At 40.4% G+C, this 26,498-nt stretch overlaps 1 protein-coding gene across 1 annotated transcript; it reads left to right on the top strand.

Moving 5' to 3' along the window:
- The first annotated feature begins 8,764 nt into the window (after positions 1-8,764).
- EDN3 (endothelin 3) lies at positions 8,765-23,588 on the top strand. Its single transcript, XM_048322056.1, has 5 exons — positions 8,765-9,135; positions 9,506-9,692; positions 20,744-20,908; positions 21,361-21,463; positions 22,204-23,588. The coding sequence occupies exons 1-4, from the start codon at positions 9,084-9,086 to the stop codon at positions 21,431-21,433; spliced, it is 477 nt and encodes a 158-aa protein (XP_048178013.1). The 5' UTR covers positions 8,765-9,083; the 3' UTR covers positions 21,434-21,463; positions 22,204-23,588.
- Positions 23,589-26,498: the final 2,910 nt, after the last annotated feature.

Genomic DNA, 26,498 nt, shown 5'->3' with positions numbered 1-26,498 from the left:
TTTCCAGCTGTATAACAATCTTTGCTTGCTCACATCTCCTTGTTCTCAATGCCACCCTTTTTACTTTTTAAACTGTATTCTGCACATTTTAAGGCCTCAGTGCATTTTCAGGACTTGAGATATAAACTATTTGAAAGCAGTCGTTACAATTCATTAATAACTCATGCATCTTTCCTCAGAGTAACTAAAAGCAAATAAAGGTACGTGAATGACACTCTAGCTGGTGAGACACCTATGAGATTTAGTGGAAAAGCAGAGAACCATTATTTAATTAATATTTTATGCTATTTAACTGGAGACTATAATAATCATCATCATCCTTTTTGCAGCTACCCTATAGTCCGTGATTTTCTGTCTGTCACTATTATGGCAATGATGGACATGTAAAATCCTTGCCTGCAGATTCTGACTCATCACAAAGTGACTACAACTCCTGTGTCCTCTTCAGCTATTTGTCATTATAGAGTCACTACCAGTCTGACTTTAACTCATATACACATTAGGTTAAACTTTGCTGGCAAAATTGCAAGTATCAAAAGCAGAAACTCTGACTCCTACTCCTCTATTCCTTGAGTGAGAAAAGATAAAACAGTAAAAGGAAAAATGTCAAAACAATAATAAATCACTCCAGAGCCAGGGATAATAAATTACATTATGGCCTTTCTAATGCGTGAAATGCTGTTACTCAAAACTGGAAAGGCATGGAAACAATTGCACTTCAGAGTAAGAGAAGTATGATCCCAGCTCTTTTGTTCCAGTTCAAACACCATACACGACCCTTGCTAACAGCTGTGGTGCACTGTGTCTCCTTAGGTCAGCAAGGTATATCCAGGCTCCAGAGAACAGCTTGAAGCATCATTGTTTCTTTGGAAGTGAGAGTCAATAAAAATACTACAAAGGAATGCAGCTAGGCTCTTGGAGTTGTACAAATTCCAGTCCTTCATTCTGTCCCTCATCAAGTCCTTCAAGGAATGAAACAACTTTTTGAACTTGTCTTTTTTTTTCTAATTTGCTTCAATTTTCTTTCCAATGCTTTCCACAATGTATTTTCTAAAATATCTGAAAAGTAACACTGTAATAAGAAGTTACCCTAGACTCTCTGTTTTCTCCAAGCCTGTAGCTACACAAACACGGCTTGAAAATGTTTGCAGCTGAAGAATTTTCAGCAGGGACATAGCAGAGTACCCGGGAAGCTCAAATGACAGCCAACCACTCTCAACAGCCTGGTGCCTGCTTAGCTCTTTGCTTTAAAGAGGCACTCAGAGGCAAAAACCAGAAGCAAAGTCCCAGCCATGCTGCTGGAGGGATAGACTTTACCCTTGGCCAGAGATTAACATCTCATTCTCTTCCTTTACCCTGTTTCTTTATTCCTTTTCTCTACATCCCCAACTGATATCCTATTGTATCTTTTTACTTTTTGTTTATTCCTCCTCCTTTTTGCCGCTTGTCTTTATAATAGAAAAGATACTTCCGTGAAGAGTGAGTTGACTTTCTCTTTTCCCCATCCTTTGCCTATTGTTTTTCCTCATTATCTTTCCCATTCCCCCACAAAACACTGCTACCTTCCCTGCCCTGTTTTGGCTGATGCCCCAGTATTCCTCCCTAGGAGCTCACAGAGAACATTCTTTTGGGATCCACTCTTTCCTTATAATCTGATTTACTGAAACTTGCTTTACCAACCCTGAGAAGGGAGAGTGAAATGCAGCTGTGGAAATGTGAGAAAGCTCCATCAGCTGCATTCAAAACTTCCATGCAGGTTGTATGGTACTACCTCTCTTACCCTGATATTTCAGCCACACAGAAGGTAACTCATGTACTTAAATGTACGAAATGTACAGAAATCCTGCCGTGCCTAAGGTTCTGCACTGCTATTATTCCCAGGCTTGTGTTCTTAAGCTGAATGTGAGGTCAAGACCCTCCACAATAAGTACAACCATGTCAATGAGAACAGATAAATAGATTCAGAATTCCCATGTTACATTAGGTTTATGTTCATCTCGTAACTCCCTGTGTTTATTTTTCAGATCTCTGCCTCTTCTGGAAAGGCCTTTCAAAAGGGTTCCTTTTGAACCATCAAGGAAGATGCTGTCAACTCTTACTCTTCCAACAAACCAGACTAAACACCACATTGCCACAGACATGAATTTCATAACTAGGGCTGCTTTGGATATCTGTGCCATCTGTTATTTACCAACAGCACCTCAAGCTGAAAACAGCTTGGTAACCTGGATCTGCCTGACAATTACCTCTTTGCCATAAGATATGCTGGGCCTGTAATGCACACCTAAGTGGAAATTTAGAATGCAGAAAGCCAGCTGTGCACCCTGAGCACTGCAGGGAGGGCTGGAACACTGCACATGCACTTTGGCAATGCATGAGCTTCCTTAACCTCACTTGGTCAAACCTGCACCAGCCCTAGGCCACACAATCTGCACACAAAATCTGCAGGTGTTATCCCAGATTTCATGTTACAGCCCCCTGAGCCCTCAGGGACTGGAATGATTTAACCTGCTCAGCCTCTGCACCAAACTGGAATAATCCCAGAGGGCTGACAGATCACTCACAACACTGATACCCAACTTGGCCTTGTCTTTGTGTTCAAACATTTGTGCAATTTCATCCCAACAAATCTGGAGGATTATAATACTATGCCATTGCAAAATGTAATTTATTCACAAAACTAGGTTCAGGAACTAAAGGTTCAGGTTCAATCAAAGCTTATCAACAAAGCGAGCTGCTCTCAGAGGGCTAGGTATGAGCAGCACTTGCAGTTTGTCATGTCACACTGTTTAAATAATACAAGTTCATTTTTCATTTTATTTTCCCTTTACTAGTTCATACAGGCAGACATTTGTTTATTTCTCTCTGAAAGTCTTTTCTTAGTGAGAGATAAGTAACTTGGGTAGAGGAAAGGTTATATATTCAAACATGGTGTCAAGGTTGTTGCTAAACTGATGAGTCTCAGCTGTGGATCCTCCCAAAAAAGAAATGGTCAGACGTGTATTTCTCTTTAAAATTGGATTTACCAAGAAGTTGCAATAAGGAGTCATTAACTTCATTAGTAGCAGGTAACTGTTGCAGAACTTTTCCTTATACTACAAAGCAGCACCAGAAATATTAATCTCTTACAAATGTTGTTAAGTACAAATTTGAAGAGGAGATTTGTCACAGAATAAAGGGAATTATGACCAGCCTGTTTAGTTTTTACATGGGTGAATAAATTATTATCACACAGTATTCCGACTGCTGTGCATTAACAGTCTGGTCCACCTGGGCTCATAATATAAAATAAATCAGTTTTTTTCCATCAATGTGCACATTTTTTGCACCACACATTACATTAAGCTTTGCTCCAGACTGCCTTTATTATGTAACAAGACTGGCTGTTGGAAAACACCTGTCTCATCGATGGACTTGTAAATAGATGTTCCTGTCTATCAGGGCTCCAACACAGGGTATTTTAAATACTTGCAGTCACCTGCGGGTCACATCACAGAGCCACAGCAAGAGAAAAGCCCCGAAAGTGCTTAACCAAAACCCAGAGAGACCATGCATTTCTGCAAATTTCTTGCTCTTAATTAAAAGCCAGCAGGTGTTGCAAAGCTCTTCACAGCCAGAAGAGCTATGAACCACATGATTTGCATCACAAGCCTGAGGCTTTTATTCCACCCAAGCTGCTGCATCTCTGCTCAAAAGAAGCTGTAAAAAGTGCCCCAGTACCCTCCCCCACTGCTGCTCCATCAGCTCCCAGGGCACAGAAATGGCACTGGCCAACACTCACCTCTCCAGCAGCCCAGGGCACCCCTCCCCACAGATTCCGCTCCAGGCAGGACAGCGGATTCTGGGCTTCTGGTCCTTTGTTTTTTCAACAAACACAAAAAACCCGCTTCTTCAAAGGCATCCAGGCAGGCTTCAGCTCCAAGAAGGGGCTCTCCCAAGGAGGAGCTGTCAGAGAAGCACGTGGATGTCACTTTTTGTATAATAACCTGAGCGTCAGCCATAGCCTTGGCGACATCCCCAGTCTCAAGTCCCCTTCTTCCAGCTTATCTTTACACCTCCCTCTCCTCCCAGGACTCCAGACTCCCCCAGCCACTAACACTACAAATGATTGACCACAAGTTTCCTACCGGTCTTCTGAGGAAGGAAAACCAGGCCAGAACCCAAACCCTTATACATGCACACCACTCTCTCCCTCTCCACATCACCCTCCAGAGTGGCTTCTGCCCAAAATTATTTGTTTTGGTACTTGAGTTTTATTCCCTGCCAGTGCACCTCCAGAAACAAGCTGTCCCTCCCAAGTCCCTGCTCATTTTTAAATGTGTGAAGTTCTTTTGGCAAGACAACCACCTCAGTTTTTCACCTCCAGCTTCTTATCTGCTGGCAGCTCCCTGTCAATTCTTTACAAATACAAGTATTCAGATTGATCGTATTTTGATATGGAATTCTCTTTGTTCAGTAACATGCCCAAACGTGAATAAATGTCAAGGAAAAGAACTGTTTCATGTAATAATTATAGAAAATTCTCTTCCCTTAAAATCCTGTTATTTTCACAAAGACAGAGATTGTTTGGATCAAGGAAGGGAGGTCAGGTTCAGATCCTGGGGAGAGTGGTGTATAGTGATAATAACACTTAGGATTTTTGCAGCATTCCTTATCCAGAGATCTGAGCCCTGTCTCCAGTACATTACAACAGCAGGATATGTTATCTTATGCAAACTCCTTCCTAAATTTCACAATAGCTGTAACAAGCAGGAATCATTAAATTAGTGTGCCTGAAAAACAGCCACAGAATTCCTTCTTTACTTTGTTTTTATCTAAATAAAGTGAAATATGGTCAGACCTGAGGCATTTGTCCTCTTCATTGTTTACCAAGTATCTACATTACTCTTAATGGTATATAAATACTAAAAGTAATTTTAAAAATGGGAAAACAGAAACGAGTATCCCAACTCTCCTCCTTTAAGCAAGTTACCCAATTGCAACCCCTACAAATGCTCAGTTGCCCTTTTACTACATCTGGTTCAAAGGCCACTAAAAATGGGATTCTTTGCACTGACATCAAAGGGCTCTGAATGGGGCTGTCTGAAACATGAGGGGAGACAAGATTAACTTCAGCTTTCTGCCTATAGAACTCTAGCAAAAAGTAACAAATAATAATCAGAAGATAAGGTTTTCTTGAGAACCTACTAATTTCAGCACATTTTTCCAATGTCAACTACACTACAAAGTTGCTTGCTTTGTGACAGTGATGCAGAGTGTGCTACTAAACACAGTGCTTGCAGCTTAGTATGACCTTTTCTTTCAGTAACACTAAAGAACACGGTGACTAAGAAGGAAGCAAGAGGGTGGGAAAAGAGATATGAATGGTTTATAAAGCACTAGATTGGTTGTCTTTATTTAGTACCGTATCTGTATTGATCAGGCTTTCCTCCTGGCTGCTGTGAAGCTGTAAGAACAGGCATCAGTGCCAAAAAATCCTGCACTGCTGCTGAAATCTTACCCTACCTTTTAACTACAGGCTTTATTATTCCTGTAAATACATCCTAGAACTAGGCTTTTAAAGTGGTTTCTCTCAGTAACCAACTTTACTTAAACACATCTGGAACTTCTTTGTAACTCAAACTGCTTTGTGTAGTCACCTGTATGATGAAGGCTGAATGCCGTGGAATTACTGCTGGAGGCTCTGATTGCCCCATAGTCACAGGAGAGGATGTATAAAGCAGGGACACAAGGGGCAGAGGACTACTAAACAAACCCAAGATTATGTTCCTAATTGAAATGGCAGCCCAGGGTCTTCGCATATAAAATCTGGAATCTGAGCTTACTTTCCTTAACATCACGTGTTTCAGTTGCCCCACATTCCAGGACTCCTTCAGCCTTGACCTCATCCCTGAGATTATTCTCTCTTCAGTCAATTAGAAGTTCTCAAATATACAATATTTACACCCAGCAAAGAGGCAGATCTGCTGATTGTCTTTCTTCAGCTGCCTGGGTGGCCCTAAGAATGAGGAAGTGTCCCAAGACTGGGGAATTCCCACTGTCTGTGGAGAGAAGATCTGTCGCTCGCAACACTGCCAGGCTGGGCTGCACAAGGGCAGGAAGGGATATGTTGGAATTGGGAAGACTGAAGATATGAAGAGAAGGATTAACTCCACACATTTTGTCCACGGCTCTCAAGATTTATGCAAAGTACCCATCCACCCTAAAGATCTTGAAACTGGAAAAGAAAAAGGAATATATGAAGTTAAAACAATTTTAAAGGAAAAGCTGAAAAATACTAAGAATTGGCTTCCAATCTCTGCCTGCTACCTCCAAGGCTACTACTCCTTTTTGTTTTTACTAAATGAGAACATAATCATTAAATAGATTTACAAAACTATTTTGCATCATATGTGAATATCACTGACAATGGTATATCTTTTATTTGTTATCCCAAATCAAAACAGAACCTGGATTTTAAAAACTTATTTGCTGCTATTTCATTAACCAGCTTTCTTGTTTTGAGACTGCTGTATTTATGAAACAAAAAGTTTCCAAGTCATTAGGTAATATATGGCCCAAACAACTTGATAATCCATGTAAATGAGAATCAGCCCCACAATATCCAGGAGTATTAATTCCTTTGATGAGAGTATCTTCCTTCCTGTAGAGTCTATGTCTTATCTTCTAAAGCTTACATTAAGTCATTTGGCCAAACCCTTGCCCTTAATTTCTGAACCCTGGTAGCTGATTTAAGAATATATTTTATTACTCCTTTTGTTTGCACAGCAGTTGGTGCTGATATGGTCTCCCCTTTAATCCTCAGAGATTAAACAGCACATGGAAGAAAAAGTAGAGCAATGTAGAAGATGCCTTCAAAATTTCTTTTAGAAAACAGAACAGTATTTTTTAGGAAAATGTTGTTAAATCGGTTCACAACACAACCTTTTTTTGTTATGACATATCTATATGTATGATACAGTTATATATTTCTCAATTCTATGATAAATTTGCATCATTATTATAAAAATGAATAACAGTTGCAATAAGGAAAATGAAATTAATGAATCAGAATTTAGACTCGCGTCATTGTTACTTATAATACCTGCAACACATAACCAGTACTTCCTAGTCACTGCAGTGTTCTGTTAAACAGTAACTGCACAATAAATCTTTTTTTCTTTTCCAGATAAGCTAAAACGCAATCATTAGCATTTGTCAAAATCAATCCTGTATCTAACACCACAAGAGTACAATATCTAGAACTTCCTGATCTGAAGCAATTAATTTTTTCTAGATCTATAAGAAATAGAAACATCTTCAAACCAATTCCTTTTTTCAGAGATGTTTTGTCATAATATTTCTCAAAACAGAGGACGCATAGAACTGTGAGGCTGCACTGTAACTCTGCCGATGCTTCGGGAGCATGATGGAACACACACAAACCCCTAATCCAATAAAATAAAGGGTACAAACATTCAGGTCACTGCAGTTCCTCATCCCTAAAGGTAAGCAAGCACTTCCTTCCCAGCTCAAGCATGAACTTCAATACACTGCTGAATTCAGTACATTACAGGGGTTCTGTTGCCCCCTGTATTAGTTATGAGAACATCATGTCATTTGCACAAATTGTGTGAAACAAAAGCAATTTAAATTTCCACAGAGAGCTGTGGGCTCAACAAAACCTGAGAAATTGAACTTTCTGGCTATTGCCCTGCCTGATGACGATCGTGCTCTTGTGACCAGCTGGGAATATGGTCAACTACAAAACTCTCAATCTTCAGGCACTGACAAAAGGCAAGGCTTGACAAGCTGACAAAACATGACATCTTAATGAGGTTTTTTTGCAAGTGTTACGGGATAGTCCACACCAGAAGCTGGAGTTGGGGGCAGGGCTGGAGAAGAATGCAAGGCAGTAGAGAACAGTGTTCCTCACTTGGATATCTCATGGGTGATCCTCCAACCAGTTTTCTACTCGCAAACCAGATTTTAGTGAATATGTTAAATTGGTATGATACATAAAAGAAATTTTGGCTACAGCTCTTTCTGTTAGTACTGAAACATTCTTAAGTGAAACATTACATTTTTATTTAAAATATCCACAATTAAGTGTGCGACCTTTCTCCATGTGCTCTCTATAGCATGTGTTTCCCATAAGAGGATATACTACACATACTACTGTAGGAAAAGATATAGCCAATTGCCTGAAACCCTTACCTATTATCGCTTAATAGCTGATACTATGATAAAAAACGGGGCCACAGGCAGGAGTGTTCTTCTATGCTCAGCTATCAGGTATTTCACACAATATGAAATTTGTCTTAAGTGTTGCACTCTAGGTGGGTTTGCCTGCAAAGAGGTGCTCATAAGTAAATGGGGAAAAGAAAGTATTAATAAATTAGTGACAATTTCACCCAGGGAAATCAGTGGCAGAGTCTCAGAGTCTTGGGGGAGGGGGGGGGGGGGGGGAAGCCCGAACGACTCTCAAATCTGTAGCCCAGCTTTGAATCAAAAAGCTGCATTATTACCACACAAGCGATTCCTCCTGGAATCAGACACGGAGCAACAAGACCACAAGACCAGGTCATTTAAAAGCGATGAACTAAGGGCAGCATGAGCAGCTCACCAGACTGTGCCTCTCCTGGCGTTCCCGGGAGGATGTGCTGCCCTATCCCTGCTTCTACCTGCCGGGGGGAAGCGGGGGCGGTGCGGGGCCGTGCCCGCCCCCGCCCCCGGCCCTCGCCCCGGGGGAGGCCGGCAGCTGTCGGCGGGTGGGAGGCGTCTGCAGCTGGAAAACAGCAGCTCCGGTTGCTGATAGATTTGGGGGTGGGGTGGGAGGTGTGTGTGGGAAAAGCCAAGCGATGGATCTTCCCTTCTTTTGACAACACTCTCCTCTTCAGGACTAAGTCTGCACTGGAGGAAAATAACTGCGAGGGAGAAGTGCTAATCACACCTCCGTGTGGGAACTAACTCCCGGGAGCAGCGAGTGCCGCCAGCCCAGGGATATTCCCTGCCTCCAGCCTGAAGTGATTCCTCCTGGAACGGTTCAGTCGCGCCTGCAGTTCACCTCTGCCTGCAGTTAACCAGCGTGCAATTTGGGTTTAATGGAGCTGGGTTTATTGTTCCTCTTTGGACTTACGATTACGTCAACTGCAGGTAACGTGAATTTCTTTCTTTGCCTACTTCCACGCATGCACACAAAGAAAGGCTGGGTAGGTTTTTTTTTATTGCCTTTTTTTTTTTTTTTTTCTCCCCTCTCCTTCCAAAAGGCTGTAAGCAACAGCCCACTCCGGTGCGCGGTAAAGAACCAGACGCCAAAGGCATCCTTTGGCCGTCCGTAGGTTTAACCCGAACACACCGGGCTGGCGCTGCAGCCGGGGCGGACACAAACATAACGGTGCTCCCGGCGCCCCGGGACTCCGCAGGGAGCGGGGATGGGTCGGGCCCGGCCCGGGGGGGCTGCGGGCGGGGGCTGTGCGGGGTTGGGGCGCTGGGAGCTGCTGGAAGCTGAGCGCGGCTGTTGCAGGGTCCGCGCTGCCCCGGCCCCGCTCCGCGCTGCCGGCGGCCGGCCCGGGACACCGCGAGCGCGACGAGGCCAGGGGGGACGGCGGAGCGCTGCGGCACCGGGCCCGGCGCTGCACTTGCTACACCTACAAGGACAAGGAGTGCGTGTACTACTGCCACCTCGACATCATCTGGATCAACACCCCCGAGTGAGTGCGGGAAATGGCGGGCGGGCGGCGGAGCCCCGGGGACCCCGCGGGGACAGCGCGGGCGGGGGGAGCCGGAGGCGGGGCCGCCCCCGCCGGGTCAGGGCGGGACGGGGGGAGCCCAGCGCAGCCCCCCCAGCCCCCGGAGCGCCGCTGTCCCGGCACCTGCCCGGCCCGGGGGCCGCCGACACCGGGACAGGGACCGCGGTGTGCCGGGCATGGGGGACAGGAGGGAAAAGCGGCGATTCCGCATGAGAAATCTGTTTCTAACAACTCACCCGCTGGGAAAGCAAGAACAGTGTGTGTGCGTGCAACTATACTAGTTTTGGTACAAATTAATATGGGAAAATACCGAGACGTTAAGATAATGTTTGAAAAATTCAATATGCCAGATTTTAAGTTGTTACAAAAGAAAGTCTTTTTCAACTGTGCTCTACGGAAACACAAGCTTTTGTTTCAACTCGTAATAAAAACAAATTTTGAAGCCATTTCCCCTGGATTGGAAGTTCTGAGCTCCACACAGGGCGGTGGGGGTGGAGCACACGTGCAGAAAAGCTGCTCTGCTGTCTGTACTGACAGTGCTTAGTGGGAAGAAAGCATCCAGGAAAAGTGACACTTTGCCTACATCCTAAAGGTTAGAGGCCTCCTTTTCCTACACTACTGTATGTATCCTGTCTTGCTGACTAACTCAAACAGACTTCAGATTTGTAAAGATTCTCACAGGCTAATAGGTTCCTGTAGCAACCACAGATATCAGTTCAGTAAAAAAATAATCAGGAGATCAGATGGACCTGAAAACAAATGACTTCAAGAATTAAAGTTCTTCAGACTCTGTGATGTGAACTTCTAGACATACCACCAAATACTCCAGTGACTACAGTTTGGGAACAGTTGTAATGAATCAGGCCTGCGTTTGAATTGATTGCAAAGCTTTTAATGAGATTAAAATAACAAAAGGAGTAGAAAAATAGAAAGTAGCAGTAAAATAGGTTAAGTCAAATGGGGGTTAGGGCACTTAATTTGTAAATTCACGTGTGTGTCCTGGCTAGAGGCCATGTCTGATGACGTCTTTTGAACTTCTACCAACCTGTAAGTATCACGTTCACACAAGTCATTCAATTCTTCTAGTTCCATACCTGCACTAATCCACCCCAGGATTACTTAGGGTTATTTTAGCCAAATATTTATGACTCAGTAAATTTAAGTCAGAGCTCACCAGTGAAAATGGGGGAATGACATTCCTTTTCCCCTATGCACTGAATAAATAGACTTCTGCTAATTTTAAACACACACTCCTCTTTCCTCTTTTTTTTTTTTTTTTTTTTTTAGGATATCCTGTTTTAAGTCTACAGGACTTAGAATTGTCATTCCAATGACAAAATTATTTAGTGTGCATTAATTCAGTGATGTGGAGAATTTTCCTACATGAAAGCTTTGTGCAAATATTATTAAAAAAAGAGAAAAAAAAAGAAAATAGAGGTAGAGGTATATAACATTTTCATGATACCTGTAGAATTAGCAACGAAGTCTGTATAATAATCCAAATATTAAACAGCTGGGATTCTAAGTCTTTGCTTTCTTAACTGAAGTCAGTTGTACATAAAATATAACCCCTGCTGGTTATAGGTTAACCTGAAATTATTTAATGTGAGGACTAGGAAATTCCCTTTTTATAATTTTATGCCATGTGATGGGACATTTCTATGCATACATTCAATTTCAATATTAAATATTCACAAAGAATGATACATTTTAGCTACTGCTCTCCAAAGACATGAACTTGTATAATGTAACAACGCTGTTGGAACTGGGAGAATCAGGATGCTGGGAGCCCTCTGGGTTGACAAAGAGTGGATGGATGATTGTGAAATTAGTCTGGAATTAGTCCAGTAGGGACTGAATTTCCTGGACTCTGTCTGAACTGAGCATTGCTGTTCTGCTCCATGGACAGGTGGCAGAGGTACAAATCTCTCGCTGAAACAGCACAGTTGTGATTTTCAAAAATCCCAGGATTCTTCCTAGGAATGCTCCCAGGGCAGAGGTAAACATTACATTAAGTGTATTGGACATTTTGGATCATTTCAGTGCAAGAGAAGCAGGATTTAAGATTCCATGTGCCATGAACAGGCACTAATCCTGCTCTCATGAGTGACTTGGAATAATGTCTCAGGAAGTCAAAAGGTTCTTCTGGACGTGAATGGAAGGAACCAGGCCTGCTGGGGCAATTTAATATCCCGAGCAAGTTACAGTACTTCTTTGAAATAGAAGTAACCATTAGATGTGTACGGGCTGGCTGTTTGTAAATGGGGCTTTTACATTGTTCTTGTACACATGTTGTGGAAAGTTTTTATATTTACTAAAAATTTGGATCCAACACAACTTGGAGAATCATACACACAGTGAGAGGCCAGAAAGTTGGTGTTAAAGTTTGGAGAAGTTTTCCTGACATCTGTTGATTCTGATATTTTTCTTGCTTATTTACTTTTTTTCCCCCTTACATCAAATGCTACAATTGTCCTTCCTTCCATCTCCCCCTAACTTATTTATTTCACTTTATCATTTCTTGTTCCCCACAAAAATTCCTCAGTACTTTCTGTTTTCAGGCTACTCATACCTCTACACTTTAAAGACAAACTTTAATTCCTCCTCTGGTTTCTTCTGCTTTTCCCAACAGAAGCTGTTAAGCATTGTTGTAATATATTCAAAACAAATCTCGGTCATGGCCTCTCCTCCTTTTCTGGAAAAGCAGTTAAAGTTTTTATTGAAGCTGTTGGAGGCAGAGTGACAATAGGAGGTCTATTTCTATCCCTGCTGAGAAACCACTTAGATCAGCAGGGTGGCAGTTGTAGAAAAGCCCAAAATTGCAGATTGTGGAGCCTCTGACTCCCTGCAGCTTTTGCCAATTAGATGAGAAATTATCTCTGCACACATGTTTTGAGTATTGCTTTATACTTGACTATGAACCACTGCTGTTAGTCCAGACCACGAAGAGCATCAGTGTTGTTTTATATAGTGAGTCTTTCATTCTGGGAACAGTGGGAAAGTGGAAAAGAAGATGACCTAAAGAAAGGCAGGTAAGTCAGAACAGAATAATGCAATTATGTGGTGTAGACAAACGTTGTGTAACAAAGGTAATTAAAAGCTGGTAAACTCACTGATAAGACTGATTAGCCAGGAATTAATTTGCAATGTATTTTTTTTTGGTCAAGTGATTAATTATGCTTATCTTGATCTATAGCTACAGACACATTTTAAAGAATGAAGTGTCTTTTAAACAGTACCCACTGATGTAATACAGACCCAGCTTGGTGCTTAATTTTTTAAGTTAAAGAAGAAAATATAGGCAAGCAAAAAAATATGAGCAAGACTACTTTTAGATCTGCACTTCTTCAGAGGGGTCCTGTATTTCAACATGAACTGAGGTTGTGCATCCAACAGCAATAATAACAGTTAATTAATAACAGTTCAATTGATAATGCTAATGTTGTGGTGTGAAGCTTTATCAATGCTCAGAATGATGAGTGATAGATTAAAAGGTGACAACTCCTAAGAAAGTGTTAGTATCATGCGGGCAAAATATCAGATACTCAAGTGGTCTTCAATTCTAAAATAAAAGTGTAATGAGAATTTATGCCAACAATCCAGGTGTTTCCAAAGGAGAATTCATCACTCAAGCTAAGCACCAAAAATAAGAACATTTCTTTTGAAGGGTCTAAATCAAACCAAAAGTGGTGGGGTTTTTTTTTCCTAAATGACATGTCCTTTTGGTATTTGTTATTATGTTCAAAAGAGGAGTAACTGAATGAAATTCTGTGACCTCACTGTAAAGACCCACTTACATGATGATCTTAGAGTTCTGTCTCCCAATTACATGAATTTCTGAATCAGGAAAATTGGATGGACAAAGTGAAAGGCAGATTTTGATCTAACACTGCATTGCTGCTCTGGTCCTCTGTACTTAACAGAGGACTCAGGACCAGAGGACTGGTGAGTGCTCCATGGTGAGCACATGGGGACATTGGAAAGATCTGATGTTTTGTCACTCTAATATTTATTTTTGTGGCTCATGCAAGTCATATAATCCTTAGCAACAAGTTAGCTCCAGATAGTTCCCAATAGAAATGTGTTTTCCTGACCTCAGGTGACCACTGGCTGGAGTGGGAAAGCCTTTTCAAACACTTAAATTCTTGTGGTCATTGCTGTAAGTGATGACAAATGGGTTTGTCAGGAGCTAAACAGACTGAGCAGATCCCACCTGCACCCAGCTCTCCAACAGTTACAAGTTAATGATCTTTGCTCATTACTGACTTAGGTTGCCATCAGAAAGTCATCTTAGAATGGAAACAATTTGTACCCTATCATCACTTCACTCACAGTTTTACTTACACACACAGATGATGTCTTGGTGTTACAAAAGATAAGACTTAATACAACCCAGCGGTTATTCTGCTCTAACTGCGTGTTCTGCTGGCCAACTTTTCCTTCATAACATCTTTTTGTTACCTGCATCTCTTTGGTGATTGAGTTTTGTTGAACAGAAGCCCACATAACAAAATTTAAGATGCTTTTAATCCTTATGGACGTTAAGTGATGTTCTAAATTATTATAATTACCCCAATTCTGGATAATTATATTCATCAATAAATAAATGTAGATGGTGTCCTGTATTTAACTGGAAATAAAAGTACACAGCTAAAAAAGGTCTCTTGTTCAGCAAAACAATTAAACAGGTGGTTATAAACTCTAGATCAGATTGAAAATCCCTGCTAGCCAAAGGCTTGATGATAAAACAGTGGCTGCCAGCCAGAAAGCTCAAGTAAGGAAGCTGATCTGTCAGCTGAACAGTGCAAATGGTTAACCATCAGAACCAAGTGCCAAAACTGAAGTGATGAATCTTTGTTGAATTGATTTATTTTTCTGAATGAAGCTTGCCCTGATTTTGCAGTCTTTACTGTTCACGTGTTCACATGCAATCTTTTTGTCTTGCGAAGTCTTCATTTCAAATGAAGAATATTTCAAACCGATTTACTGAACATAGTAACAGGCTCCTGCTGTAATTGTTATGTTTTATTGTGGACAAACTGATTTGATTTTAGGCTTCTCTATTCAAAGAGGTATTCTTGCATATTTAAATTGTGTTCTGCCTTCAAACTTTCAGTCGCTCACTGTCTGAAGTGTGCACAGCTTGCATGCCCTCCTCAGTCTAGAAGTAGAATATCTCCTCTGAGCTTACTGACAGTACTCCCAGGACCGATGTTTTACAGCAGTCTCTCGGAAAGACTGGAAATGATTTGGCTCTGCAGTTACAATCCCACATCCCTGCAGGAGATGGCCCTGAGAAGAGGAGGTCAGGGATGAGACACGCTGATAGCCAGGGCTTTGAAATTTCACTACTGCTGCTCCTGCTGGCCTAATTCTAAGAGTAAACACTCTTGAAGGCTGTCAAACCACAGTCACTTTCACCAGTCTTACATTTTAACACCACGCATTTATTTTCCCCCAGGTTTTTGTTTTATTTGTTTTAAAACCAGCGGTGGATTTTGAACTATACAGGCTCTGTAGAGAGAGGTAGGAACATGCATTAGTGTGTGTTCCTTGTGTGCACTGCTTTACTCTGAATTTTAGCTTGAAAAAAATCTTAATTTGATTCCTTTCATCCATATTTCCCAGCTACTCTCCCTTTTGGGATTTACCTCAGTGGTTTCGCACCACTGCTAAGTGGTAAGAACCACTAACTAATAATATTGACTGCCAGTCAGGGGGAGAAAAGGAATAATGGGAGTTTGGGCCTGGCAGACAGAAGATGCTGCTCCAAAGTTTACTTATTTCTTTAAACTAATGATCGTGTATCTTGCCACAGGACTGGGAGCAGACTGGGATTGATACGAGGTACTAAAGGAGATGCTGAGAGTTGTTTTGAGAGAGGTATTTCTGTGAAACACTGGCTCAGTTTATTAAGTCAGGTGAGCTCTACCCAGCCTCTCTGGGGATTTGGGGTGTTAGTGGACACCCCCTCCAGGCTTGCTTCATATTGTTTACCTCAAGAAATATACCCCAGCTTTTCACTCAACAACTCAGGTATTGTTCTCATCATATTTGAGAAACAAAACCTGTAACATCCCTTAGACAGCTACAGGAGGAGGATGGAGAGTGATAAAAAGCCCCCAGATTCTCGCAGTGCCTGACTTGGGACCAAGAAGCCCCAGGGAGAGGAAAATCAAAGAACTCACGTGGTCAGTGAACCTGGATGATGAAGCAGATGTGTGCAATCCTTGGCTTATTACCTAAGTTAGCTGTAACTAATGGACTAAAACTAATTGGCATCCTCATGAATTAGCAAGTATTAATTAAAGGATAAGATAGCACGGTCATGGAGGTGTATCTTTTTGTATAATAGGAGCTGGGCAGGTATCTAGGAGCACTGACTACTACTAAATTGAGGATGTGGAAAAGAAAGGTGTGGCTATAAAGGATAAAAGTTGTTTCATCTGAAAATAACTTTAACTGCAAAATGTTACTCAGAAAAAAGCGCAGCTTCTGAGAATGTGGTCAGGATGACCAAACCATCCAGTCAGGCATTTACTCCTTAAATAATGATAAGGATGGGTTAATAGGGGAGGTACCTCTATTGTGAACTCTTAAAAAACCACACCTATTACAGGAAGAGCTGGAACCAACTTCCAGAGCAGCCAATAATCTCTTCATCTATAAAGCTACACAGTGCTACTGCAGTGCCTTTATACAAAAATATACACAGAAATATCTGTTATTTCCCCCAGGCATCATCCTTGGTTCTGGAGACATTTTGTCTCATTTGGAGGATGGTAAATTTTGCTTCCTTTCTGTGTTCTTTGCTCTCAGTGGTCCTTACAGGGATCTCACATATTTTTGGGATTGTCTGAAAACACTGGAGACTGTTGGGAGCCTTGCTGGCCTGGGTATGTGCCAGAAAATATATTGCTGAATACTGAAATCACAGCATCTAAGATGATTGCTGCAACCCCCTCATCCCTTTGTTTTGGCTGAAACTCGCCAGTGCCCTGGAGGTATCTACTGTGTTTAAGTGGTTGGGAAAGTAGAAAATAATAGTGGCTCATAGGTCCATTATAACATAGCATGAGAAACTCAGCCACATGTTATAAAAATTAAAATAAACCAATTGGATTTGTCTGCCTGAATGCTGAGCATTAACTGTGAGTGGGGGACAGCAGGACTCAGGCAAATCATCCTTTCCAATTCAACCTGAAGGCATTAATCCTTCAATAGGCAGTTTTCTTCTGTGAAAAATTTTCACTGGTTCAAAATGGCTGTTCAGTGGAACAATCACCTGGTAGCAATTACTTGGTACTTCTTGTCTTTTTTCAACAAAAAAAATGCTTATTTATTTAATTTAATGGCAAAACCTTGCACCAAGAGCTAGCTGGCTTTTAGGGGGAGAGCTTTTATGTTTGTGTTTTGTGGACACAAAGTACAGAAATAATCTCGGTTATTTCAGCATCTCATATACAATCTGACAAGAACACACTGTGCTTTCATTAGTTTTGTGCTGCTCTGTGACACATAGGATTATCTTTGGTTAATTATCTGTTGCACTGACTAAGCATAATTACAACACATGGAATAATTGCAAGTACTGGAGAGTTGTGCTAGTTTGGTTTTTTTTGTTTTTCTGGTTTTGTTTTTTTTCTGTTTGTTTTTTCATACAGAGTAAAGAACACATAGCTTATACTGAAGAATAAACTATTTCCTTGAACTCAGACCTTGCCTCTGTTAGAAAAAGCTTAAAAACTTGAGCATGCAGACTTTTATGCAACCACTGTCTGGCTGGAGTAATCATAGTGAACCCCCCAAAAGAGAGTAATTCCTGAGAAATCACAGATTTGGATGTTGCAAATCAGATACCAGTTCAAAGTAGTACCTTGGAAGGCCTGATTCAGAAATGTCTAGGTTTGCTTATTCTCTACTTTTTAGAGAAGAAAGGCATTAAGGACTCACAGCACACCTTAGCTTTAAATATACTGAAACCCATATTAGTTTACTTCAGGAGAATTTTATTCTCCTAGAGGAAGAAATGCTGCATACTGAGTTAAAGGTCAGGAATTCAAATTTTCTTGTGAAATGTAAGCCTTAAAAAAATAAATTAATTAAAAACCTGTGGATGCTGCAGAGAAATTTCCAAAAGATTAGTAAATGGCTCCTAGCCAGTACTTTGGCCAGGGACTGGGTCATAACCACAAGAAACACAGTGTAAAGAACTGGTAATTCAGGATCCCCACAATTCTGTCTCTGCTCTACTCCAGCTGATTTTCATCTTCACTGAGGGGACATAGAGTGCCCTGTATATATTCAAGTAATCAAGCTCTTTGTGATTATTGTCAGAAAGACTTTGGATTGCTATTGAAGTGTATCTGGTTTGGGTTTGAATTTTTGGATTAGAAACCAAAACCAGGCAAATTGGGAGTATTATTGTATTTCTATCTGATTGGAAAATCTGCACATTACCTTACACAAAACTTCAATATTCTGGTTAAAATTCTTTGAAACTTGAAATACTTGAAAATGTAGTTGCATTGGCACATATTTCTGGTCCACTGACAATGAGGTAGCCTTGAATACTTTTCTAAGCTATGAAGCATAAAGTACTTCATTAGAAAGATCAGAAGGAGTATCTAAAATACCAATTTCCTCCTTTGCTTAAGGCTGTGATTCATGGCTCTTATCACTCGTAATTGTAATTATGTTCTTCACTCCTCCCTGTTTGCTGGAATTTACTGTCTCAGGAAAGGCAGCAGATTGGTAATGGGCCCCTTCCTCAATCACTGTAGTTCACATAGTGCTGGATTAAGGTAAAATTGAAAGTTGATGACAATTCTGTTGGTCCATTAATTTGCAAATTGCAGCAATTAAGAATAAAACTCATGCCCTTCTTTCTCTCTGGCTGTTCAGGCAGAGCCTCTGACACAGGGCAAACTGCAACACAGTCCCACAGAGCTTTTGGTTTAGAGAATTAGAGTAAAAAAGCCCAGTATCATATTCTGAAAGAGTGCACTTTTGAACAAGAAATCACTTTAAATAATGAGAATAACATATGACAGTATTTTATGTCTCGTTAGCATAATGTAGGATGATGTCTGCAAAAGCTACAAGAAGCTTCTTTATGCCTTGACAAACTATCTGTCATTAAACAGGGCTCTCACATTTGTCTAAAACACACAAAATTCATCTTTCCATTTCAGTCTCAGTTTGAGCAGGAAGTTAAATAACAGAATTTTACCAGACAGTTTTCATAGAGGGTTTGCCACTGTTAAAAATAAAGGAACTTTCCCTTGCTCCTGCCTCTAAATACCAGTTCTTACTTCATAAAGAACATGAATGTGTAAAATATACGACTATGGAGCAATTATTTATGTCAGAAGTTCCCTACATTAGCCATTTCACATTATTCTAAAGCAGATGTCAGTATAGAATTATTAATACTCTTAAATTATAAAATGAGACTTGTTCCTAATCCTAAAGACAACAAAAAGCTTTTTAAATGATGGTTTGAGAACGGAGGCCAAAATCAAATCCCAAAGTCTTTTAAGACAAATATGGGTATTCTTGGTCTCTCCCAGTGTCCCAGCATAGGAGTAAAGTGGTGGAAATAAGGAGCAGTTTCTGCATGGAGACAGACCAGGATCTGCTGGAGAAAAACCATCTCCTGGGCTCTGAACACAGAAATACTGCTTGTGACTTTCTCTCAGGATGATTTTATGATCAGTTTAACTCTGATAGGTTCAGGCTGTGAAAGACAAGGTGCACTGTTACAAATGTGCTGTGAGTGCAGAGGCTTTGAATAAATGATTTGCATCAACTGTACTGATGCTGCATCAAAAATATTGCAGAGATTAGGAAAATAATGTTTCTGAACCTTTCAGCCCACCATGTGTGTGGGAAAATGGAAAGTTTGCAGCTTTCCCATTAGCAGCCTAATGATGTTTTTATGAAAGCAAATGAAAGAAGCAGAACTATGCGAAGGTAGTGGTTCCAGACTCATTATTCAGGCTTTGTTCTGTAACCTTTCTAGATTGACTCTGGTTTCCTCTTCCCTGCCTTTTTTTTTTTTTCACTCCTCCCCTCGTTCTCATTTTTGAATGTGAGATTCTCTTCAGATTTTTAATTTTTGTGGATTTGTGGCTTGCTTAGCCCATCCCTCAAGTCCTCAGGAACTTTTATGAGACTCCAGAAGTTTCATGGGGAGTACAGCTGCTGTTGATTGAGATTCTTTAACAACTTGGAGGAGAGCAATTTATGACATCAATCCAAACTATCCAATTCTTTTTGGGGATGTTAGCAGGCAGTGATGAACCATGTCCTTTTCTGATAATAATATTGACTATAACCCATTAAAGAGCAAATCATACAGGGAAATAAAGAGAGGTACCTCCTACTATTTCTTGGTGTGCTGCAGTACAGAATAGGATCTCTCACAGAAAGGTAGAGCCATCCAGGGAGGATTATCTAGCAGTTTCTCACACTTGTAACTCCAGGGGTCATGTTCCAAACATGATGCTGTAAATGAATCATGCTGACAGTTTTCTCCATTTCTTGATGATAAAATTAATGGCAAATCAGGACCAGAACCATGAACTACATGACAACTACACAATGTTATTGATCTGGTGAAATCAGCACAGCTCCTGTCACTTTAGACCAGCCATAGCACTGAATGTAATAAATTTTGTGCATTGAGTGGGGAAACCAACACGACCCAGGAATAAGGAGTAAAATAAACAATAACCTGGGGATGTATTTGCATCACCTCTTAGGTATTCCAAATTTTTTTTGACAGTGTAGTTGCCAATTAATCCTGCCAGTAGAGCTGACTGTCTGCTAATTTGTAACTTGGTGAAAGCCTGAGTTGATAGAGCAGAAGTTACATGAGCATAGGGTTTGATTTTTCTGCTACAATTTATTGCTTTCCATCCACAGATCTCTTCACTAAAATAGAAAAGACATAGAACATAATTTTAATTGTTTCCTAAAATACACAATACTTGTGATTCTCACAACAGGAGGACTGTGCCATATGGACTGTCTAACTACAGAGGCAGCTTTAGAGGCAAAAGGTCTATAGGCCAGACTCAAAGTACTTCCCAGTCCTCATTCCGATGTTCCTGTTCAGATGCTCATGACAAGCAGTGTTTGCAGTTTTGCAGAAGAATGCAGGACAGAAGAAGGTGAGTATCTTTCCCTAACACTGCAATCTGGCCACATGATTAGTTCATTCATGGAGATAAATTAATCAAGTTGCATTTATCAAGTGGAACTGATTAAAAGATACTGATTTTAAATAAAATTCCCCTCTGCAGTTGTGGTGGGTTAACCCTGGCCAGCAGCCAAACGCTTACACTGATGCTTGTTCACTTCCCCCTTCAGTGGGATGGGGGAGTGAATAGGAAGAAAAAAAGCAAGAAAACTCCTGTGTCACATCAGAGTTTAATAAGTGGAGGAAAGAGGCCAGACCCAGCCAGTACTGTTTGGAATTTTCTTTTTGCTGTTTCTTTTTATGATGTGGTGCTTTTGAAATGAATGCTTTATGTAGTCTAACAAAGAGCTTGAAATGATCATTTCATGAATGGGGACATTGATGAGAACACAGTGACAAGCTTAGGCAATCTCTATTCTACAGAAATCACGGATCAATGAAAAAGACAGAGGAGAAAGACCAATGCAGGGAAGAGGAACACAATTTCATTCAGTAGCACAGAGTCTGGAGTATTCTGAACAATCAGGTATGTTACAGATGCTTAATGTTGACAAGAAATAATAACTTTCCATAAATGTCCTTTGTACTTGCAGAACCCTTAATTCTGTCAACTGAATATTATCACTCCTTCCTAAATAAGTACAGAATTTGGCCCATGAGTTGTTTGGGGGTTTTTTTCCTAATTTAATTTTTAAAATAAACTTTACACAGAACTGCTACAACCTTCCTTGTGTTGGTGTAACTCCTTCAAAAGTTGGATTACTTGGCTATAAGCCAATACATATTTTGGCTTTTTTTTTAGGGCAAGGGCTGTTCCTGTCTATCATGTTTTTGCTCATTTAGCACTGCAACAAATTAAGCTACACGTCCCAGTGCAGTGCTCCAGTAAAAGTTGAAGTGTTAAGGCAAAGAAACAGGAAAACCTTTGTGGAAGAAGCATCTGGAGGGAAAAGTAAATGTGCTTTTGATGTTGGGTATAAAGAGGTTACTGTAACCTAATAGCCAGTTTCTATTATTGCCACTTCTAAAAGAGTCACACCATTACCCCAATTTTTTTGCTATGAAGGGAGGCACTTGGATTAGAAGTCCCCAAGCTGAATTTATTGCTGTGACTATTTGAGCAGAGCTAATTGGGCAACTGTGTAGAGTTCACTCTGTGTACATACACATGAGCAAGGAGGGGAGCCACAGTTCCATCAGGTACCAGGGACTTAGCGCTGAATATTCAGCAGTTTGGCTGTATTTGTTTGTTTGTTTTCTTTAAAGCTTTAACATTTATTTGCTGGAGCTCAGAAACAAGAACTTAAACTACAACTCTCCCCTGAGATGGACAAACTTGATGCTTCAGTGTGATGCCAGTGGAGAATTCAGCAGTAGGCAACACTTCTGTTTCAGCAGTGCCACTCTGACGGCATGGGAACCTGTATGAAGAAGCTTTTCTTCCCTCGAGAGAGCCTCAGAAAAGGATAATCTTTATCATGTAACCTGGCAGGGAATGTATCACTATTGAGGAAAACTTCAAAGGCAGACCCAAACTTCAGCAATGCAAAGCTTCAGGAAACGTTTCTCTCTGTGATTTAAACAAGTACAGTAGAAACTGTTCCACTTACTGCTTGCTCTGTGTCTGAAGAATCCATCCACAGCTCTGTGCAGGCAGCTGCAAGTGGAGAATGTGGAGAGTTAGAGGGAGATTGCCTCTACATGAGTTCTCATTAAGAATAAACAGATACAAATTATTTCTCTTGTTAATGTATGCAAGCCTGAATCATCATATTGTAACTTTGTGGCAGATGTTTAAATGACAGTATCTATGCAGAATAAATATGAATGGCTAATATAAATATTATTATAAACTATAGCAAGTTACAAGTATACGTTGAGTATTCAATAAATTACCTAATTTAGGCACAAATTATTCCTGCACTTGGAAGTTCCATTCAGAAACACTTATAGTGATTATTTAGGGATGCACTGTGGTTGGTGAACAGAACTTCAGTGATTCATCCCAAAGAATTTTCCTACAGATGCAAGGGTAGGAAAGTGGAACTTCATGCCATCAGAGTAATTTCTGTGCTGGCCATTTGCCGTCCCAGGCCCCTACGCCCACAGCACATCCCCTGGGCTTTGCCAGTGCTGCAAATCCCACCTTTATCTCTCCATTGAAGCACCATCACCAAATAACCTGGAAACTTGGCAATAAGGAGTAAGTCCAACCCTGGACATTTTTCAGAGTAAACAATTTCTTCAGAAATTATGGATTTTTTTTTGCTACAAGGATGCAAGAGTAAGCAAGGGAAAAAGAGTAACTTTTGCAAATCCTTTTCTATATTATTTAAAAAGAGAGGAAATCCCTTACTTGTGATGTTAAAATTTTTTGGGGGGGGGTTGACTGACCTTCCTGCAGACTTTCCCCAAGGCACGTAGGTTAAACTCTAACCCCATGTTGTTAAATTATATTTTATAAGAAGAAAGATGGAGACCAAAATAAAAGTGAAAAGAAATCAACAATAAAAATGTTTAGTTAGGGCTTAAACCAGTGGTAATTGTTTTTGTTTGAAACAAGAAAGGGAGGTCTTTGCCAAAACATATGATATATTTTATATATATGTGGATATATTTCATAAATAAATTATTACAGTTATAAAATTAAATATATCTTTCAGTTATTGCATTTGTCTCCGTTTCTTACTTGCTGTATAACTGATTTTGTACATTTATAGAAAGATTATTTATTGTATAAAACCACTTTACATACTATATTTCCATATTCTTTCTTAAAAGACATTGTATAGTTTTGGGGTTTTAAAAAAGAATCAAGCTTTGTTATGAAGAATGCTTAATGTTCCTAATGTTCCTTTATGACCAAAACCTGGAAGTTTTCCCCCCTGAATGCCTACACCCAGGTCACACAACTCGCTGCCTTCAAGAGCTTAATAATTCTCCTGACAGTCTGGGAATTAAGTAGGAAAACAGGATAACAAATTCAGTGATAATAGTTATGCCTAAAAAGTGACATTACAGTTTTGTGTCCCTTTTGCTATGAATGTAACCCTCATCTGTCCCCTAATCCTGGGACAAGCAAGGCAACAGTTATTTGTCCTGAGAGTTCCTTTTGTGGACAATGTCCACTGATTTCAGCTCCAATCCCAAACACATCCCAGTGCTGACCAAGCTTCCAGAGCCTCCTGAATGGGTACAACCCGGCTTTTACATGAACTGCTCAGTCTGTGTTTGGAATTCCACTGTGTTCTCCCATGTGAATTCGATTTAAAGGTTGCATTTGAAGATGGATTCACACCTTCCCCAGTCCCACACGCTTTCAATTTATTTTAAACATTCACCAAAAAAAAAAAAAATTCAAACTGGGTTCTTTCTTTGACATGGAGGCAGATTTAGCCCTTGAGTGGTGGGCTACAGGTGTTACTGCTGTATTTTCTCCTTAGGAAAGAAAAATCCCGATTTTTTCTACATGAATTCCACTTTCAAGTGGTTTGCTTTTGGGACTCTGGTGCCAATATACCAGTTAATGTAAAAATCAGTCCATTGTGAATACAGCAAAAGAAGGAAAGTGAGAAATAATGTTGTATCAAGTTCAGAAGAAAGAAAAGTTAACTGTAGATATTTCCAAATAAAACTATAAACCACAGCATTTCCCTGAAAGTTCTGTGTGCTGGATTCTGGCTTTGAACTATCATTATTCCATCTGGGAACAGTAAACAACCATGAGACAGTTTTTACCTAATTTCATGTTTATATAAAATGTCAGCAGTAATATTCCTCAGTGACTCTGTTTACCTAATTTTTAATTTGTACTAGAAGGTGTTGAGCTAATTTGAAGTACAACTCCTTAAAAATTATACAGAGAATTAACTTCATATACAACTAATATATGTTTTTAATTAAGAAACAACACTTAAAGTCTGATAAATCGTAAAAGGACTATTTGCAAAAGTTAGAATTAAATGCTCTTTCACCTTTCAACATGTAACATTACGTAGTTAGGTGTCCTCAGAATCACTCTTGTTCTGGGATGTTATTTTGAGGACATTTGTACTTTTACTTTTGTAACAACAAATTAGTTCCAGTTCTTACTCTATTCAATGTAAAACCATATATGTTCAAGTCTGCTCTAATTCTGCCAGATTTCCATAGCACTCATTCTAATTCCCAGTACTGAAAGTTCAGTTTTGTATTGTTAATAGCAATAAAAACAATAAATGATCAAAAGCAAAGAAAACAATGTAGAAAGGAGCCTTGGAAGAATTTATGGTTTTAGCCTCAACAGAGAGGGAAGAGAAGAGATATGAGTGCAGTTGTCACATGCAAAGGGCTGTGAGAGAGAGTCCAGTTTTGTTCCCTGTGTTCCCAGAAGGGATTACAAGGAGCTTGGGGCTCACACCAAAGCCCCTCAGGTAATCTCATCAGCAGGAGAGAGGAAGTGCCATGGAACAACGTCTCCATCACCACTGCACATCCCCTCCTTGGCTGTGCCTTGTGAAAGCCACAGAGTCTGCAAGTGAGAGCCTGAGAGGGCACCAAAGCTGGGAGTGGAAGGGGCCGTGTCCTCCTCCAGAGCTGGGTGACTGTTCCCATTCTCAGAGCAGAGCTCATCCCATTCCCCGTGCTTTACAATAAATGGCTGTGCCTTGTTGCTGTGCCTGCTTCTGGGGACACCATTCTGTGGATTTTGATTCTCTCTACGTCCAAAATTCTTGTAAAATCTGGGAGCCAAGTTCATCTGTAGATCCCTCTCCTTTATGTCATCCCTACATTGATCCCCCACTGACACCATCCAACATCATTCACACGCACTCAGATGCTGCTTTTAGGAGCCAGCTGTCAAACAAAAATAACTCTGCTGTGACAAATTGCTGAGGACAATCATGACAATTTGATTTAAGTCGACAAAATCGTTTGTCTTGACAAAAGTAAAATACAGGCTGACTTAAGGCTGAGTAATGTAACTAAAAGTTATCATTAGAAAAGGAACAAAATGTATCCATATGAACATTAAATCTTTCAATCCACAGCTTGAAATCTATTGGAAGAGTAATTAAGGAAAACTGCAAACAGATGACTCTGGAAACAATGTTTGTTTTCACTACTAGAGTTTTACAATGCATAATATATAACCTGATCTGGAGAGCTTTATGCTACAAAGAAATGTCAGGATTGAGAGATTTAAAATGCTAAGCAAGTTAAACAAAGCATATTGCACTCTCTGTTCACCTTGCAGTAGTATCTTCCAAACTTTGCTTAAAAGTACATTTTAAAGAGTAGGTTGACTTCCAAGGTTTTCAGCAGTGCTTTAGAGGACAGATGTGCTTTGATGTGCACTTCAGAGCTATCTCTGCAGATGAAGGATCCATGCAGATTGTTGGTAGCACAACTGAGCTTCAAGAGAGATTTGGGATGAGATTCAAGTCTTGGCTCCTGTTTTGCCATGGGAAACGCCTCTCTGAAGCCTTGGGCTCTTACTGGGTTTTAGCCTAGAGTAGTACCAGTGTCCACATCAAACACCCCTCCCCTTATCTAAGTCTTCTGGATTAGTTCCCTCATTT

Source organism: Corvus hawaiiensis, chromosome 17 (assembly GCF_020740725.1).
Source record: "Corvus hawaiiensis isolate bCorHaw1 chromosome 17, bCorHaw1.pri.cur, whole genome shotgun sequence".
Lineage (NCBI taxonomy): Eukaryota > Metazoa > Chordata > Aves > Passeriformes > Corvidae > Corvus > Corvus hawaiiensis.
This window is presented reverse-complemented; position numbering and strand designations above follow the sequence as displayed.